General features: G+C 48.9%; 1 protein-coding gene across 1 annotated transcript; it reads left to right on the forward strand.

Moving 5' to 3' along the window:
* Positions 1 to 1,805: 1,805 nt before the first annotated feature.
* On the forward strand, positions 1,806 to 18,454 carry cfap65 (cilia and flagella associated protein 65; the record flags this gene model as incomplete). Its single annotated transcript, XM_084442900.1, has 33 exons — positions 1,806 to 1,853; positions 2,034 to 2,215; positions 2,401 to 2,503; positions 2,693 to 2,859; positions 3,013 to 3,212; positions 5,298 to 5,422; positions 5,530 to 5,752; positions 5,845 to 6,113; positions 6,327 to 6,528; positions 6,862 to 7,051; positions 7,166 to 7,322; positions 7,488 to 7,625; positions 7,780 to 8,019; positions 8,299 to 8,523; positions 8,613 to 8,759; positions 8,933 to 9,098; positions 11,812 to 11,940; positions 12,050 to 12,263; positions 12,387 to 12,515; positions 12,612 to 12,788; positions 12,876 to 12,942; positions 13,064 to 13,174; positions 13,329 to 13,520; positions 14,007 to 14,165; positions 14,348 to 14,479; positions 14,602 to 14,718; positions 14,808 to 14,969; positions 15,079 to 15,129; positions 15,269 to 15,495; positions 17,506 to 17,610; positions 17,707 to 17,988; positions 18,144 to 18,278; positions 18,391 to 18,454. 33 exons carry the CDS (start codon positions 1,806 to 1,808, stop codon positions 18,452 to 18,454), a joined length of 5,235 nt encoding a protein of 1,744 aa, XP_084299026.1.
* Between the last annotated feature and the right edge of the window lie 421 nt (positions 18,455 to 18,875).

The raw sequence follows: 18,875 nt of genomic DNA on the forward strand, positions 1-18,875 counted from the left end.
TGTTGATCTGTACGTTGATGTACATGTCTTCAACCTGCCTTATAGCCCTTTAACGCACAATATGGCCCAACGAAGGTTTTGCTTTATATATCTTTGCAATAAATTAATCTTATTGGTCACAAATCCTTATTTTGCGCTTGCACAAAGAATGAGATTCAAATCTTTCATGGACATCCGAGGATGTCCTATTATGGACACCGTAGTTTCTTTGGCAATGTTGGTGCGGTGTATGTATCGTGTGTAATGTTTGTCTCCATGGATTTATTGTTTGTCTCGCACTAGCTGGACGTAGCTAGTATCTACTTCTATACAAGCTGAGCAATGTGCCAGTCATTCCCTTGCCTTGTTGTTCAACGTTTGCCGCTACTTGTAGATGGAAAGGTTAATATATTGTTTAGCTTGTTGGTTTTGCTTTCGCGTTTTAACATAGGCTACATCCTGGGTCGTATTGTGCTGCAGATGAGGTTATGTTTAGAAAGCTAAAAGCTGTTACCAGCCGGCAGATTGACTGTGAATGCCTTTTTCTGTAGCATTGCTGTATAGAAGTATGTCACAAAATGTGTGTTTGTGTGTGTGCATGCCAGTGCCACAAACACTTATTTTTCACATTATTGTTGGATCGATGCTATTTGCACAGTTGTCAGTGTTGCAACCCCATTCACTGCTGTTGAAGGCCTACATGTGCATCTTGATTCTAATGTAAAATAAAATTGTAAAAAGTTCACGCCTTTCTTCTCCATGGCTACATGATTGAAAAGTAAGAAGTTGAAACAAAGTTGCAGTTTCAACAGTGATGCAAAGTTGATTCAAAGACCTTAATTTACCCATGTTGAAAAATAAGCCGTTGAAACAAAGTTGGGATTTCAAAGTTGATTCACATTTCAAATTCAACACATTCAACAGTGATTGTAAGACCTTAATTCACCCATGTTGAAGAGTAAGATGTTGGAACAACGTCGCGATATCAACGTTAATTCACCTTTCAAAATCTAAACCTAATCCAACGTTGATTCACGTCATCACATGACGTTGAATCACCTGTTAATCAACGTTGAAATGCCAGCTGGGTATCCTTCAAATGCCCTTCTGTCTGCTTCTGTCTGAAATCGCTTTTTTGTTTTTCCAAAATGAGACAATTCTGCGAACACTGCGAAAGCTTGAGAAACGTAGCAACAGTAACCAAGGAGGGTGGGATGTTATGGTGCATTCGTTTGTGGTCGGAGGTGGCAAGTCGCAAGTGGCAAAATACCTACCTCCGACCTGTGTGCATTCGAGCTATAGCGAATGATACGATGATATGATATTGACATCAGCCGGCAACTGGAGGCTGAGAAACATATCCGAATTTGCGACGAGGAAGTGCGAGTTCATGCAGCGTTTTATTTAATCATTCCTAGTAGCAAGTCGCAATTTGCCACCTCCCAGTTATAAACGAATGAACCATTAGTAATGGTCCCTTTTCGCTTGCCGTCGTTACTATGGAGATAGAAACAAACGCTGGAGCGTAACTACATCAGATCTGCATAAATGTTTACACTGGTCTTATTCTATCGTTTTGAATTTTAATGAGGTAAGGATATTATTTATTGGATTAGCTAGACATAGTATAGGTAGTAGTATAGCAGCTAATACAGTAGCCGCACTACTAATGATGTTAGGACTAGCGAGAGAGTTCACGTAAAAAACATTCACCCGACACCATGGTCTGTCCGCTGTCCCTCTTCTGTCTTCGTGTCTCCTGTGTCTCTCTCCTGTCTTCTGTCCCCCTGTCTTTCTGTCTGTCTATTCCCTCTGCGTCCTCAGACATGTTGGCTGAAACTCACTGGACAACCACATGTGGTAAAGGTGCAAAGGTACACAGTCGTCAAACTTGCAGCTTTTCTTGGTGAATGTTGTGTACTGTATGGTGGTTCATCCTCTAGTATGTAGATACATACAGAAGTAGCTAGCCTTTAAATGTTCCATGGCGAGGATAGCATAACATTAGTTTATCAAACCCAGTATTGAATGGTGTGTTGGTGTTTGTCCTACAGGGGGCCCCAGTGCTCCAGCGGTCTGGGGAGCTCCAGAGGAAGGCGTCCTCTCAGAGGAGCTGCTTCCTTGGGGTGGAGACCTGGACAGATCTCCTTTGGGAGGACTGGGAGCTGGGTGGGGAGTTCACGAAGACCTTACTTCTGAAGAATGTCCACAGCAAACTGCAGAAGCTGCGCTTCAGGTAAGTTAGGTAGCGACACTGGCGGTCGAACCCATGACACTCATATGACAAGCTCTTTTCCATTACCAATGAAGTAACAGGCTGGCATTTTGCCCATGTCAGGGGCATCAGGATGGATGCTTATCCGTGCCCTTCTGACCACCACTGAGGCACAGAGCTAATCAAACTGTCTCCGTGTTCCTCAGGCCTCCTGTGTCAAAGTTCTTCACCACCCTGTTTCCTCAAATCATCATTTTGAGTCCAGGGACCTCCTTCTGCCTGCCCATCACGTTCCGCCCCCTCGACAGGGTAACAATGCTCAGCTCTCTCTGTCCACTAGAGGGCCATGCAGTGGAGAGCTTTGTGGCACTAAGATCCTCAGTGTAATGTTGGCAATGAGGGAAATATGATCCTACATGTACATATTGATGTGGGCTGTCTGTTTCCCGTCTGTTTAATTCATATGTGTTCATGGTCTTGTCTTCTTGTCTGAGGCAGTGTGAGTATCAGGACACTATAGAGTTCCAGAGTAAGGATGGATCGTTCCAGGTGTGCCTGCGCGCTACCATCCCTCACCATGCCCTGGAGATGCCAGAGTCTGTCTTTCTGGCACCCTGCGCTGTCCAGCATTCATCTCGGACTACCTTCCTGTTCCGGAATGCCAGGTAATAACACAAATAGTTACTGCTGGGGCTGGTGTGGAGTCTTATCGTCACATGTAGGATAACAAATGGTTTATTGACCTGTGGTTTATTAACTGTGTTTATTCGCTGCTGTGCGTGCATGCTTATATGTGTCTGTGTGTCTCTCTCCGACAGTAAGCTGGAGACAGGCTTCCAGTGGGAGGTGGCCCCTCCGTTCCAGCTGTCCCCAGACAGAGGGGTTCTCAGACCGGGTCAGGAATGCTGCGTCACCGTGGTCTTCCAGCCAGAGGAGGCGCTGGTGTACCAGAGGGAGGCCAGCTGTGCCTTCGGGGACGAGGGAGAGAGCAGCTGCACTGTGCTCTTGCAGGGCCTGTGTGAGTATCAGCATGAGTGTCCCTATCAATCCATCATTCATTGGGCAGCCCGGAATTTTCAATATGCGCACTTCACTCATGCCACATGCCATGCATGCCCCAGTGCTCTGCTTGTACACTGGACCACAGAACTGGAATCTGTGTTGTTTATATCTCTAATAATAATAATCAACTTTATTTGTATAGCACCTTTCATACAGAAATGTAGCTCAAAGTGCTTTACAACAAGGACATTACATGCAGAGTATTCCACATAAAAACATGGAAAATAAGATGGGAGTTAAAACACAATAAAATAAGTTTAAAAAGTAAGATCTACAACATCAGGAGGATTTACCCTTTCCTCACTGACGAAACGGCGCAGGTGCTCATCAAGGCCCTTGTCATCTCCCGCCTGGACTATTGCAACTCCCTCCTTGCTGGGGCCCCGGCGTCAGCCATTAAACCCCTGGAACTTTTCCAGAAAGCTGCTGCCCAACTGGTGTTCAACCACCTCAAGTTCTCCCACACAACTTCCCTTCTCTGTTCCCTACACTGGCTCCCTGTAGCGGCTCGCATCCAGTTTAAAACTCTGGCACTACATTCATAGTCTTCATAGCCTACAGGGCAATGAAAGGAACAGCCCCCTCCTACCTCCAGGCCATGGTCAAACCCTATACCCCCTCCCGACATCTACGCTCTGCTACCTTGGGGTGACTGGTTGCTCCGTCACTCCGAGGCCCCTGCGGTCGATCGACATGGTCACAGATCTTCTCTGTCCTGGCCCTGCAGTGGTGGAATGAAGTGCCAGAAATCTCATCTCATCTCTTCTCAAATCTCATCTAATCTCATCTCTTCAAGAAATATGACAACGATCCTTCCTCTTAAGAACCTATTGTATTTTAGATTGCTATTCTTGCACTTTGCCTTCAGCACTACTGTAGATTATGCTCTTAGTCACTTGATTCAGAAAGGAGATGCACTTGTGAGTTCTGGAAAGCATTGGCTTTTCCTACGTTAAATGCAATTATTGTTAGTCGCTTTGGATAAAAGTATCAGTAAATGACTAATGTAATATAAGATATAACAATAAAAATAAATCAAGTAAGATAAACATTTTAAAATGAAGTGCCTTGAAGCATAAGATAAAATAAAACGACTAAATCACCTTATCCCAAATTAATAGTTCTTCCTATTCCCCAAAAGTATTACGTCTATTCCCCAAGTATCCCCAAATAATTGTATTTCTATTCTACCAATTTGTGTTGTTTACCTCCCGAAGGCTGACTTCGGCTCCATGAGCAGTCGTATGTCACTTTTTTATTTTGCTATATATAACCAGGTACATTGGAATTCTTGTTATCGCTTGTCCTTACGATATCTTATCAGCACTAATCAATTCCTCATTCCAGTTCCAACTGTAGCTACGCAACTAGACATTATAAGGTTACCATTCTGGCAATTTACTATCTGTAGTCTATCAAATGGACCCTCATCTACTTATTCCATCCAGAATAGAATAGTGAACAGAACAGCCGCGGGGGGTCCAGACCAGGGGGATGGGGGTAATGGATCATGAGGGTGGTGGTGGGGGGGGGGGCTCTGTCCAAGGGGGGTCTTCTGTGTCAGGAAAGAAGCTGTTGTGGAACCTCTCTTTCACGGTCATGATGCTTAGCCATCTTCCATCTCTCTAGCAAGATGGTATGAACAGGTGACAGCTGGGGTGGTTGGTGTCTTTTGTAATGGAGATGGCCTTCCTGTGGCAGCGTTGATTGTAGAGATCCTCATTGGCTGGGAGCTCCACTCCGATGATGTTCTGCCTGTCTTCACCACCACCCATGGATGGCATTCATGTCGTGGGCAGTGGTGTTGCCGTACCAGGCTGTGATGCCTCCAGTCAGGACACTTTCAATGATACTGCGGTAGAAGTTCACAAGTATCCCTGTGTGCTCATACCCCAGTTCTGCAGGCACCTCAGAAAGTAAAAAGTACAATAGGATATTTTATAAAATACTATATATAAGCATATATAAAACACCTCTATAGGCCTGACATTAAATGATATGCCTAAAAAGACCTGAACGACTGTGTGTGTGTGTTCCCCAGCTAAGTACCCGTTCCTGCAGATCAGTGCCCCAGGCCAGGAGGAGGGCTGTAAGGTGCTGGAGTTTGGGAGTGTTGCCGTCAGAGCCTCTGTGGAGAAGCACTTTGAGATCCTCAACGACTCCTCAGTGAGCCCTCACTCTGACTGTGGTCTGAGCTCATAAACGTGTTTTCGATAGACCTCAATGTCCTATTTCTCTCATTTCATCCTTTCTGTTTCTCCTTCCCTCCCCAGGTGAGTGCGTCCTTCAGCCTGTCCAGGTTAAGGCGTCCGTCTCTGTCTGAGTCAGTGTTCCGGTGGGATATAGAGAAAGGGGTGGTGGCAGCACGGTCAGCCATCAAAGTACCTGTGTCCTTCTCCCCTCTGAGTGTGGACAGCACCAGTGTGGAATACCTTTCCCTCACCTGCCCTGGGGCTCTCAGCAAGACCCTGCTCAAACTCATTGGCACCTGTATTGGTAGGCTCCTCACTGGTATTGTACCTGGGCAGCTAGGGACCTCACCAATTCAGCAGTGACTCTTGACCCTTGACCTGTCCTTTACCCCGCAGGTCCGCAGGTGTCTCTGTCCTCTTCTGTACTGGACTTTGGCTGTGTCGAGGAAGAGGAGGAGTCTCTGCATACAGTGGATTTGATTAACTCTTCCCCTGTGGAGGCACACTACCAGTTTGACCTAGATGGGGCGGGGCACAGTGTGTTCTCCCTTCAGCCAGCATGGGGAGCTCTGCCACCCCGCAGCCATGTGACCCTGAGGCTGCGCTTCCGCCCACGCCACCCCATCGCCCATCATAGGAGGGTGGCCTGTCTGCTGCTGCACAGGGTCAGGGCCAGCGTCACATTACTGAGGGGTTGTGACCCTCTCTCTACACGTTCAGCTTCAACCATGGGAATAATCATGGGAATATAATAAAATATTCATCATTTATGATGACCTATAATCACCATCTGTTATCTCTGCTAGTTATCTCTCATGAACTCTGCTAGTTATGAGAACAGTGAGTGATATTACCGTCCTGCGTTCCTCTGTGACCAGGAGCCTCTGTTCCTGGACCTGATTGGCACCTGTCACTCTGAGCAGCTGAAGCCTGCCATCCTTCGGCCCAGACACCTGGACCTGTTCCAGCAGCACCTGGCCCATGGGCTCACCTGGTACCCCCCAGACCTGCTGTGTGCCATGCTGGCAGAGGACAAGATTCAGGTGGACCGGCAGGGAGCACTGATCCTACAGGAGGTATGTGTCATGGGCAGGTGTTAACTTGCCTTGGGCCCAAATGGGCATTAGGTCATGGCAAAAGGCGTATTTGTTGTGATACGAACATTATGAAAACCAGCCCTCTCGGTGCATGGGGCTGAAATGACTTTAGTACAACAAAAAGGACTTCCACAAAGAGAAAGGGACTATTGACACTGGGAAAAGACTGAGAATGGTGGACGGTTGAAAAAAGCACTGTACTGTATGTAAGTTTGTATTGTTGATCCCCTAATAAAGAAAACCAGCCCTCTGCCTCATCTCCAGGACCCAGCCAGGGACCCTGAAGGGCCAGAGCCAGGTAGTGTGGCAGTGCCAGCCGGTTCCCTGGCAAAGCGGAGTCCTATGGAGGAGTATTATCAGAGCTGCTCAGGGGGCAAAGGTCATGAAGGAGGAAGTGGAGAGGGGTCCAGCAGTCATGTGACCTTGGAGCCCCCTGAACTGCAGTTCCACCCTGGCTCCACCTCCCTGCCTGTCTCCATCACCAATCACACCAAGGGCAAGCTCAGGTACTGCACCCTGCCATGGAGCCAAGGCACTTAATCACAATCACACCAAAGGGAAAACTGATCAATTCCATTTAATAGAGTAGAAGACTGAGGTGCTATTCTATGTGATTCTAGCCTGATGTGGACCCCTGCTGCAGACTCACCCTTCTCTGTCACACCCTCGTCATGTGACCTGGGACCTCTGAAGTCCACCTCATTCAGGGTGACCTACAAACCCCAGCAAAACAACACCTTTCATGGTGCCCAGCTGGAGTGCTTCGCTCTTTACAAGGTAAGGTGCATGCTGGGAGAGTGAGTCCAGTGAGTCAGTTTCTTGTGATGGGAAAATTCAGCAGTTGAAACAATAGAGATTAATACACTACTGCATTGATTCCGTATGAAACAGCTCTTTGATCGTTATAGACAAAAAAAGAAGACCTGTCACCTGTCTCCCTAGGTGTTGCGTGATCACCATCAGGTGGATGACCGCACCCTGTGCCCCCCCTGGTGTGTGACTGTCAGGGTCATAGGTCATTCTTTCCAGCTCGGCAGAGAGCACTTCATCCCTCGCCTCTCCCTGCAGCACCCGCAAGTGGTGAGAATAAGCACTGAAATGCAACCCCAGATCTCAACTGGTATACTGAGAAGACTGTCTATAATCTCCACAACTGCTTCAGGTCTGTATTGCATTGGGAAGTGTCCATAATGCCAGTTGTGTCTGTGTGTGTGTGTTGTCTCTTCTTCTTCAGGTGTTCCCTGCCCTGAGTGTGAAGTCCTACCGGACGGTGCTGCTTCAGAACACTGGTGACCTTCCCCTGACCTTCAGCCTGGACCCGGGACAGAGCCCGTCTGTGTGTGTGGTCCCCACCTGCAGCCTGGTCCAGCCTGGACAGCACTACATCCTCACACTCAAGACCACCCCCTCTGAGGACAACGCCCCAGAGCTGCCCCTCACTCTGCACCTCAACGCCGACCCCAACCACACACAGGTATGCACGCATTTGAATAATTTATTTATGTTAATAAATACAGTATAAAGGAAAACACTAACAATGCTGTCAGACATTAGGGATCAGTCAGTTACATAAGTACCTAGTTGGCAATCACATTGTTACATACAGTACACACAAGATGATGACAATGTAACATTGTGTGTGTGTGTGTGTGTGTGTGTGTGTGTGTGTGTGTGTGTGTGTGTGTGTGTGTGTGTGTGTGTGTGTGTGTGTGTGTGTGTGTGTGTGTGTGTGTGTGTGTGTGTGTGTGTGTAGGAGCTTACCGTGGTGAGCACGGTGGAAAAGCTGCGGGTGTGTCTAGAGGGAGACGGCAGTCTGTTTTTCAAACCCACCCCATTGGGCTCCTGTTCCCAGCGGTTCTACCACATTAGGAACCTCAGCCGGCTGCCTCTGCACTTCCAGTGGAGGATCTCTGGACCTGACCAGCGGATCATCTCCGTAGAACCGGACTCAGAGGTCCTGCAGCCCAACGAGAGCTCGGTGAGACACAAAAACAGTGATTCAGATCATGGTTGATGATTCTGTAGATCTAAATTGATCTCTGATGCTGTGGTATTTCTTCAATGTAGGTCCAGATGTGGTCCTTCACCCCAGTGGAGGAGATGGTGTACAACCTCAAGCCCAACCTCACCTTCTGGCCAACCCAGATGCCTGATTGTAGGAAGTCTCGCCTCCCTCTCAAAGTTGTAGGCATGGCCTCCAAGGGCTCTATACAGGTAAAGGGAAGAGCTGTGTGTGTGTGTGTGTGTGTGTGTGTGTGTGTGTGTGTGTGTGTGTGTGTGTGCGTGTGTGTGTGTGTGCGTGCGTGCGTGTGTGCGTGCGTGCGTGCGTGCGTGCGTGCGTGCGCGCGCGCGCGCGTGTGTGTAATAACCTGTGTTTCTCACCCCAGGCAGGGAGTCCAGTGCTGAAACTAGGGGAGGTGTTGGTGGGGGGCTGCAGGTCCTTCGAGGTCCCCCTAGTCAACAATGGGCCCTGTTCTGTCAGCTTCTCTCTGACTGTACAACAGGACCTGCTGAACTTTGGAACGACCCAGAACACTCAAACAGAACACAATGGTACACCTCTAGATTGCTAACCTTACAGTGGCTTTTTAGGTGTGGCTGATTTCTAGTTTTTTAGGTGTGGCCTGCACCACCAAGGCCCTCGTCATCCTCCTCCAGGAGACCCCCTGCGCAACAGCAGATAAGCTAGTTATTTTGCTCTAGCTGGGTCTATCCTAAGCAGGTCAGAAGTGGGTCGCGCACATCCCAAAACAATTAATAAGGCAGGTGCTGGACTAAATAATAAATATATGTACCAAAGAAAGTAAGAGTCCGCACACTGTAGCTCCCATTTAGATCATTTTATGGACAAAAAATAAATTCGACCGACAACGTGAACTGAGTGAACTGTACCAGGAGTCAGGTGACCCTGATACTTAGCACAATGGGTTTCACCTGTTTAAAGAAAAAGGGGTTAATTGTCTATCCCATTAGGGTCATGTGACCCTCAGATACCATATAAAAGTTGGTGTCTCTATGTTTATTCAGTTGTCTGAGGAAGAGCGTTGTCGCTCGAAACGTCACATTTATTTTTTGTCCATAAAATGATCTAAATGGGAGCTACAGTGTGTGGACTCTATCCTAAGCAGGAACATGGCCTTGCTACATTCGTCCATCAAAGGTTGAACTGGACTCTCATCGACCAATCCCCGACTGGCTCAGAGATTGAGTGGTTGTGCGTGGACGTTGCTGGCTTCAAAATCGTCAACGTCTACAAGCCTCTGCCCTCGTGAATCACGGCAGCGTATCTCCCAGTCTTCCCCCACCCCTGTCTCTATGCTGGCAACTTTAATTGCCAGCATGAGGATTGGGGATACAGCACCAATACATCCGACGGAAAAAACCTGTCTGCTTGCGCAGCTAACAACAGCCTGGCCCTGTTGTACAATCCTATGGGCGCAGCCAGCTTTGTCTCAGGTTGCTGGAAAACTGGGATGAATCGTGACTTGGCATTTGCGAGTGTCGGCGTTGATAACCGGCTCCCTGATAGACGCGCGCTAGGACAGGTCCCGTGGTCCCAACATCGACAATTGCTGATAACCATGCCCAAACTCGTGGACCTCGTCCCAAGCGAGCTGGCGAAGCGATGGAACTTCCGAAAGGCCACTGGAAACGCTACCGCCTCCTTACCCATATATCCGCGAGGTGCCTCCCACCACCTAACACCAACAACGTAGACGAGGCGTATAACTCTGCGGCATACTGGTGAAAGCGGCCCAAAAATCCATCCCACGTGGACGTCGCAACAGCTACAAACCGTGCTGGGATGTGGAATGCGAGAGTCTCTACTGTGCCTTCCTCCGGGCCCCCCTAGAAACTGAGTCAGACAGGCTTGCTTCAGCCCAGCTGTCAAGACTCAGCCGAAGGAGACAAATGTGCTGGGAGGCCATTAACTCCATCTACTTCTCACACTCCAGCCGCAAGGAATGGAGCATCCTTAACAACCTCACTGGTACTGTAGGTCTAGACACTCGTCCTGTCACTGCCCCATCTCTGCAAACAAAATTGCATCGTGGGACATGCAGTACGAGGGCAAAGACCGCGAATCGTCATGTCTCGTGGCAAAAGAAGTGTCTGACCTCTGGAAGGCCACAACTCCAAGCGGCGGTAACATCTACGGTGAATTCACACCGGAGGAGTTTGCTGCTGCCCTCCAGCATGTAAAGCCAGGGAAAGGTCCAGGGCCTGATTTTATCTGTCCGGAGCTTATACTCCATGCCGCGCCTGCCTTGAAGTCCTGGTTAAGAGCGTTCCTCTCTTCCTGCTTGCGCCAACTCAAGATCCCCAAAATCTGGAGAAGAGCCTTAGTTGTCGCGATCCCTAAGCCGAACAAGCCCCTAGAGTTATCGGCCCATCTCTCTGTTATATATCCCCTTCAAGATCCTCGAGCGTTTCAACTACGCCAGCGTCGAACCAATCATCGACCCGCTGCTCTCACAGGAGCAGGCCGGGTTCCGACGTGGGAGATTGACCGTAGATCAAGTCACTTCAATGGCTCAAGACATCGAGGACAGTTTTTCGGCCAAAAAGAAGGCCGGAGCCGTCTTTATAGACCTGACGGCTACTTACGACACCGTATGGCACCGCGGCCTCACCTGCAAGCTGCTCCGCCTGCTGCCGGACAGGCACATGGTCAGCATGATCATGGACCTAGTCCGAAACCGCAGCTTTACCCTCACCACCGGTAGCGGACAGCGAAGCAGGTTGTGACGCCTTAAGAACATCGTCCCACAGGGATGTCCTGGCCCCCCTCCTTTATAAGATCTACTCCTACGACCTGCCAAACACAGTCTGCAGAAAGTATGCCTACACAGACGACCTTGCGTTGAGACACCTTTTTGTGCCTGCCACACGGGATCTCCTGCAGCAATGCAGAGATCTTATTGTCAGCGAGACAGGATGGGTGGACTACACCTGGCATGCGGAATGGGAGGCAAACATCTCCAGACTCCGTGATTTCATCCTGGCCGTCAGTCCTTCCCCTTCCCACGTCATTCAGGACTGTCCAATATATCGGACATCCAACGGAATTTGTGGCCTGACGGTTGTGGATGACGAAACGGTGACATGGCTCCTGGAGGTGTGCCTGGACCCCCTCACCCAGGCTCGAGGTGGTAAAAGGATAGCCCCGAGCCTGGGGGGAGAGGAAGCAATAACCGAGCCATACAAAGAAGAAGAAGAAGGTGTGGTTTGTCAAGATTGCTACCTTTTTTCCTTCATTCTCTAGCCCTGGAGCTGGACCTGGTGAAGGGTACCATAGCAGCCCGGTCCACACTTCTGGTACGAGCCACGGTGCGGCCTGCCAGACGGACCCAGTACTCCTGGACAATCAGCTACCAGACCCTCAGCTCCACCGGTAGGTGGATTTGAAGATGTGATCCTGATCCACCCTTTCCCTGTCATATTTTCTTCACCCTGATACCTACCCTCCACTTCTCTCTCTTCCTCCCTCCATACCCCCCCAGGTTGTGTGTTGTCGGAGGCCCAGGAAGTGTGCAAGGTGTGTGGGGAAGGGGTGTTCCCCACCCTGGAGGTGAGTGACGTGCGCAGCAGTGGCAGTGTTGAGGGGCTCAGTAAGCTGCAGCTGTGGAGCCTGTTCTCCCTGGATGCCCTCAACGAACACCTGGGTCGAGACCCGGCTCCCCTCAAGCTCACCTATCCTGTGCCCACCAGACACAGGTCAGTGAGGGAGGACCAGCTGCCATCCACTAATATAATGAGTTTTTATTTTACATTTTAACACATGAAGCTAAGCAGTGGTATTATACGTTCACAATGACAAGCTATTCATTCACCCTGCAGTGTGCGACGCTGTCCATCCATCTTCACGTCGACCATGTTGGATTTTAACTTCAGTGCAGCGCCACTAGGCTCTGACCCCTCATGTGTGCTGCTGATGTTTGAAAACACAGGTGGCATCCCTGTGGATTGGTGAGGAATACTGCCGGTTCTACTTTTCTGTCTGGTAATCCTGGAACCTACCTAGGTAGAAGTGTTATAGGAGGTAAGGTTCTCCTCTCTTCCCAGGTCCTTTCTGTTCCCAGAGGACCAGCAGCTAGAGCTGGAGTACTGGGCTGAGACTGGGGAGTTCACCTCTATGGAGCTGCAGCAGATGAAGGTACAGGACAACAAGCTGTTCAACGTCAGCCCACGCACTGGCACACTGCTGCCTGGCCAGCAGAGGGCAGTAGAGCTCAGCTACAGGTCAGTTTGTCACTCCCATGAAGTTCAACTATTGCTTAGGTTAATGTACAGCTGCTCTTGTGAAAATTATGTTCTGTCTTTCCTCAGGCATAAATTTGCTGGTACTGATCGCCTGCCTGTCCTATTCAAGCTGTCCCATGGCAGAGAGATCCTGGTGAGACTGCCTAGTGCTCTTTGATCACATCAGTTATGATATATTATATATACAATGTCTGTGTGGGTGGAATTAAAAGTGTGTAGACACAGTTGACAATGGTCTGCCGTGTTGGCTGTAGTTGAACTTCATGGGAGTGACAGTGGAGAGAGACAGACACTACATCCACTTCACCTCCAGCAAGCACCTCTTCTCCCCTGTGGCCATCGGAGGCTTCAACCCCCCCAAACAGGTCAGACCTCCAGAGCAGACCTTTCTGATCAGCTCTAACATTCTCCAACATACTCCTCCTCACCCATTCATCAGTGAGGGAATGGGGGGATGGAAAGATGAATGGATGGATGGATGTCATGTCTAGAATATGACACTGCCCCCCCCTCCCCCAGGTGTATGAGCTGTACAATGGAGGGGCGGTCTCTGTGAGGTACCAGGTGAACACAGAGCCTCTGGAGCAGCTGACTGCTGATAACTTTGGCCATCCCGTCCTGCAGTGTCACAACCCCCAGGGAGAGGTGCAGCCTGGGAGGACCGCCCTGTTGGAGTGGGTCCTCTCCCCCCTGGAGGCCAAGACATATAGTGTGAGTTTGGACCCTCCTCACCCCTACTTCCCCAACCTCATCCTCACCCTTCATCCCTCCTAACACCTTCTCTTTACCTTGCTGGGGCCTGAATGGGAACAGACATATAGAAGGGAACACGCGATTTGGTATATAGATCCATCCATCTATTCTGTTTATCTTTGATGTGATCAGTACTACTTAGATTAGTTTTAGTTGTATTTGTTTGCACATATAAATACAAGTGAAGATAAAGTACAGATAAGGAGAAATATATGTGTGGGAGAGGTAAGAAACCCTAGATAGGCTTGTACAGCCCTTCTCTAAAAACATCATAACAAGACAGGGTGTGAGCTTAACAGCAGGCCATAACTAAAAAGAGAGAGAAGGAAAATTACAACAACATAAGAGAAAAGACAAAAAAGACTGCATAGTTAATCGGGAAAGGAGTCCATACAGAGACAGCCTTTCTAGATTAACCTGGGAGTTTATCCTGTGTGAATTCAGGTGGACATCCCCATCCATGTCCTGAATGGAGACTCTGTGCTGGTGACATTTGAAGGTTGTGGGTTTGATAACCGGGCCCTGGGAGAGTCTGCTCCTCTACACATCCACGATACCCACCTGTCTGTGCCCAGCACCCAAAGGGTGCCCTTACCTGACCAGGTGAGTCACACCTATCCCTGTGTGAAATGTATTGGTTTGGTTTTGATGTAGTCACGTTTTTTATTTCATCATTACTACAGTACACTCATCAAAGGGTTGGTTCTTTGTGTGTGCCCGTGTTTGTGTGTGTGTGTGTGCCCGTGTTTGTGTGTGTGTGTGTGTGTGTGTGTATGGGCACACAGGTGGTGTTCCTGTCAGAGGAGAGGGTGTCTCTAGGGGACATCCCAGTGTGTTCTAGGACCACTCGTATCCTCTTCCTCACTAACGTCTCCCACACCGACACAGTCCATTACACCTGGAACCTGGCCCAACAGGTCAACCAGCAGGTACGGGTGTGTGTGTGTGTGTGTGTGTCTGTTTGTTTGTTAAAGTGTGATAGTGTATGTGACTGTGAGTTTGTGTGTGTGTGTGTGTGTCTGTGTGTGTGTGTGTGCAGGCGGTACAGATCCATCCAGAGAATGGCTCTCTGTCTCCAGGAGAGAGTGCTCTGTGTATCCTCACCCTGCAGACCTACGGCAGCCCCAGCTTCTACCAACTAGACCTCATCTGTCAGGTCAGTACACACACATGCACACAAACACACACATTGAATCGATTCCCTGTGAATGGTTCATAAATGTAAAACTACAATGTTATCATCAGGTGACCCTGGAAGAAGCTCTGGTCCAGTACCATCATGCTTTGCAGCAGTGGGAGGAGGAGAGAGAAAGGCAGAAGAATGAGTTTACCTTCACTGAGAAGGACCTGCAGGAGGCCAGCCAACCCCAGAGCCACACACACACTCAGCTGGACGACAACACTCTGGTTGGAAACTCCTTCAGTTGAAAATATGAGCTTATATAAAGATTAAGTAATTAAGTTTTTTTTCATCTAATTGTAAAGCTGTCCTAACATTATCGTATGTCAGGTTCAGGACTTTTTACCAGCTCCACTGAGATCTGGCCCAGCAGTGAGGAAATACAAGGTGATCTCACTTTCATACTGTACATTGTTGCATACTGTTTTATTCTGCTTCATATCTAGTCATCTTTATGTCCCAACATTCACTAAGTATTAGTATGGCCTTCTCTTCTCTTCCTCTGTCTCTCCGTTGGCCTGTCCAGACCCTTCCCCCGATCCGTGCCAGCAGCAGCAGTGCTCTAGTAGGAGGGGTGTGTGCCAGGCCCTCCCGGGCAGAGAGGCGGGCACAGAGAGAGGCTTCCCAGGTGTGGAGGCGCCCTGAGGCCCCCCGCCCCGCCCTGCTGCACCTGGGCGTGACTGCCCGCTCACACGCCCTCCTGGAGTTCCAGACTTTCTTCCCCTCTCAGCTCAGCAAACACCACGTCTACAGGTACAGTGCATTAGTAAGACAATGAAAAAAACGTGTTCCACCTTCAAATATTTGAGATGCATCTGATTTAGCGTATGATGAAATGGTTTAGCCTTCTCTCTCTTTCTTGTCATCCTTGGACAAGCCCGCCTTCGGCATTTCCAGTTGTCCCGACCTGCATGCATCTGACTAGCTCGCCAGTGCTTTCCACACTTGCCCCTGCATCTTCTTTTAGTACGTTCACGTACGAAAGTGTGAGACGCCCTCGTGTTCGATACCCGTGTGTTGGTTCCCACAGCTCCAAGTGTTTCTGGCAGTGACCAGCCAGCCTCATTCTCCTGGCTGCTATGTTCTCACTCATCCTTGGTGACCCCCCATACAGATACTTGTTGGTAACATGCTTGTTCTGGTTGATGTTTCGTACTGTATGTAGCATTCTGGTCTACCACCCTTCTAGGGACTTCTGCAGGGTGGGCTTCTGGGTCCAGCATTCACAGCCATATAGATGTAGAGCCTTCCATGCAAGCGCCTTCCTCACTTTAAGGCAGGGGTCTCAAACTCAAATTGGCTTGGGGCCACTGCTGGTATCGTCAACTCATAGGAGGGCCACTTCAATGTCAACTTCAAGTACTAATAACTATAAGAATGTGCAATATTTCAGAAAATGTCATTTTTCATTTCCATAACTAGACTCACAAGTCAGTCTCTAAATATTGCAAGACTATTCCATAACTAACATGTTCATCATATACAGTAAATTCAAACCGTTTTCTAAACATTTTAATATATTTTAAGTTAGTGCAAATCTTTTTTCCTTACTTTTATTTTATCTTGAATAGCCTACTTTTATTTTATTTTGAATAGCCTACATTTTTACTTAATAATGTTTTAGCTGCAAGATGCCTCACTACTGTAAGCCTGCCCTGGACCTGTACTTGCATTTATTAAAGTTCAAGTTTGTTTCTATTTCTCGCCAGACACTTGAATACATTTGTAGGCTACTACTCTTATTTCTTGCTTGACACTTATCTTGAAAGACTGATACATTAGCCCTCTCAACTGTGTGACTCGTTTTTTCCTCTCGTCTCCCTATGACACTGTTCTCCATGTTTAGTAATGAATAGCTCTTGACATTATCATTCCTTTTAAAACAGTGACTTTGTTCTTGCATATCAGGCAGGTAGCATTTCCATTGAACTCCACAAAAAATACTGCAATGTCCATCTTTCTTGAAACTGTCTGTGTTCCTAACGTTAGTTAATCATGAAAACAGCCTCTCGGTGGCGAGCTGCATTCTGTTCATAGTTCATAGTCGCGTGCGCATTGATTGCACCTGTGACTGTATGCAGCATTCACTTCGCGTGCTGCACACAATAACAGCATTTCGCCCCATGTTTGAGCGACTTGAATTTTGCATTGTAGGCCTGCCTGCCAGCGCCGTGTACAATAAATTATTTTGCGGGCCGGATTACATTATATTTCTGACATCATGTCCCAGGCCGGATGGAGGGGTGTGGCGGGCCGCAAATGGCCCATGGGCCGGGAGTTTGAGACCCCTGCTTTAAGGTCTTGCTCGGACGAGTTCACCCATGAGCCCGGGTACTTGAAGTCGTTGACTTCCTTCAGAGCAGTGTCTCCTGTTGTTGTTAGAGGTGGATGGTCTGGGAGGATGTTATAGGTGGTAACCTCGGTTTTCCCGGCATTGACTTCGCACATTGAGCTCTTGTGCATGCTCCATGTGGTTGTAGAGCAGGCTGAAGCAGTCCAGGTCCTTTAGGACTACAGCGGGGTGTGGTCTCGACCTCCTAGGAGTTATAGTGAGGCAGAGTTCCTGCTCCTGACCACTGATGGCCTGCCTGAGTAGTCCAGGACTATGATGAAGAGGAAGGGGGCAACTGTGTCCCCTTGCAGCACCCCCGCCAGGATGTCAAACTCCTCACTCTTGCCATCTGGGGTCACTATCTTGGCTCTTGAACCCGTATACATGGTCTTCAGTTGTGAGTGTGAACTTTGACATTCTGTCACCTCCAGGTCGTCCCAGCCTAATGCTACCTGTTCAGGCCCCAGCAGCCTGCCCCTCCTCAGCCACGGGCCTGAGAGAGAGGTCATCACCCACGCCCTCACCTCCATTCTCAGGTAGCCACATCCTCACTGCCATCCTAACCATTGGTTAGTAACCAACACCCTCACCTCTCTACAGCCTCCCTCTCACCCACCTTTCTCTCTCTCCAGGAATCTCCTGGACGACCCCTTCTTCCACCAGTCCCTGGTCAGCGGGGTGTCTGAGCCTGTCCCCTACTTCACCCAGCTGAGACAGAACCCTACCCCCACACCCTCCTTCACCTACCCCCTCCCTCCCCCGGGCCCCCCTCCTCCTCAGCTGCTGCTGGGGAGTAGCCTGGGTGGGCCAGGGGGGACAGAGCAGCTACAGTCCTCCATGAGCAGGTCCAACAACCAGGAGCCTCCACACCAGCCCCAGATCCAGCAGCTGGATGTCCTGGAGACCATACGAAGGTCAGCTGGTGCTGGTAGCCTGGGTGGATATGTTTTCTAAGTTAGATGGACACTGGGCTGAGCATCAGTGATACAAATAATCCGATGAAGTATATGACTGTGACTGGAGAACCTGGTGAATGAAGGTCCCTCCCTCCGCCCCCCCCCCCCCCCAGGCTCCCAGAGGTCAGTGACCTGGCGGAGGAGGTTCTGTTGAACACCCTCCAGAACCTGATGATTGAGGCCTTCCTGGGGGAGCTGGTGCTCACCATGCGGCCTCGCATCATCGCCCTGCCCCCTGTCTCTGCAAGGTGAGGTCACACATGTCCACACATAACCACTATCATCTGTAACTACATCAACAACTTGAGAGCATCACTTGTTGATGCACAGCTGTTTTGGTTGTTGTTTTTGTTTATCCAGGAGGATCAACTGTGGCTCCAGGAGGCTGATACTGAAAGGAGCAGGGAACCCGGGCCCCACCTGACTGTGGTCAAGCCAGCCTCCACTTCGGAAATCACAGTCAAGCCAGCCACCATATTCTGCACATACATTGCGTTATTAGGGTAATGAGGTTTTTCCACTTACTCACTTTACAGTTGACTAATACTATTTGGATTTGAAAGTGAAATGAAAAAAAAAAATACTATTCACATGACAAATAAATTTCACCCAAGGAGGTTATGACATGGAAGAATCCACTGTGGAATTTGAATATACAGAGCCTTGACATCTCTTATACAGATTAACAGGGTAGGCTATCATATACAGCATATTATGAAAATGAAATTGTCTGTTACCAATAAGTATTTCCACTTCAGAAAGATTCTAGAAGGCCCCAGGTAGCTTCTCAAAAACTTCCTGAGCGTTTTCCATGGATTTTCAGAATAAAGGCCTTTCAAATACAG

The sequence above is a fragment of the Borostomias antarcticus genome (assembly GCF_949987555.1).
Source record: "Borostomias antarcticus genome assembly, chromosome: 9".
NCBI lineage: Eukaryota > Metazoa > Chordata > Actinopteri > Stomiiformes > Stomiidae > Borostomias > Borostomias antarcticus.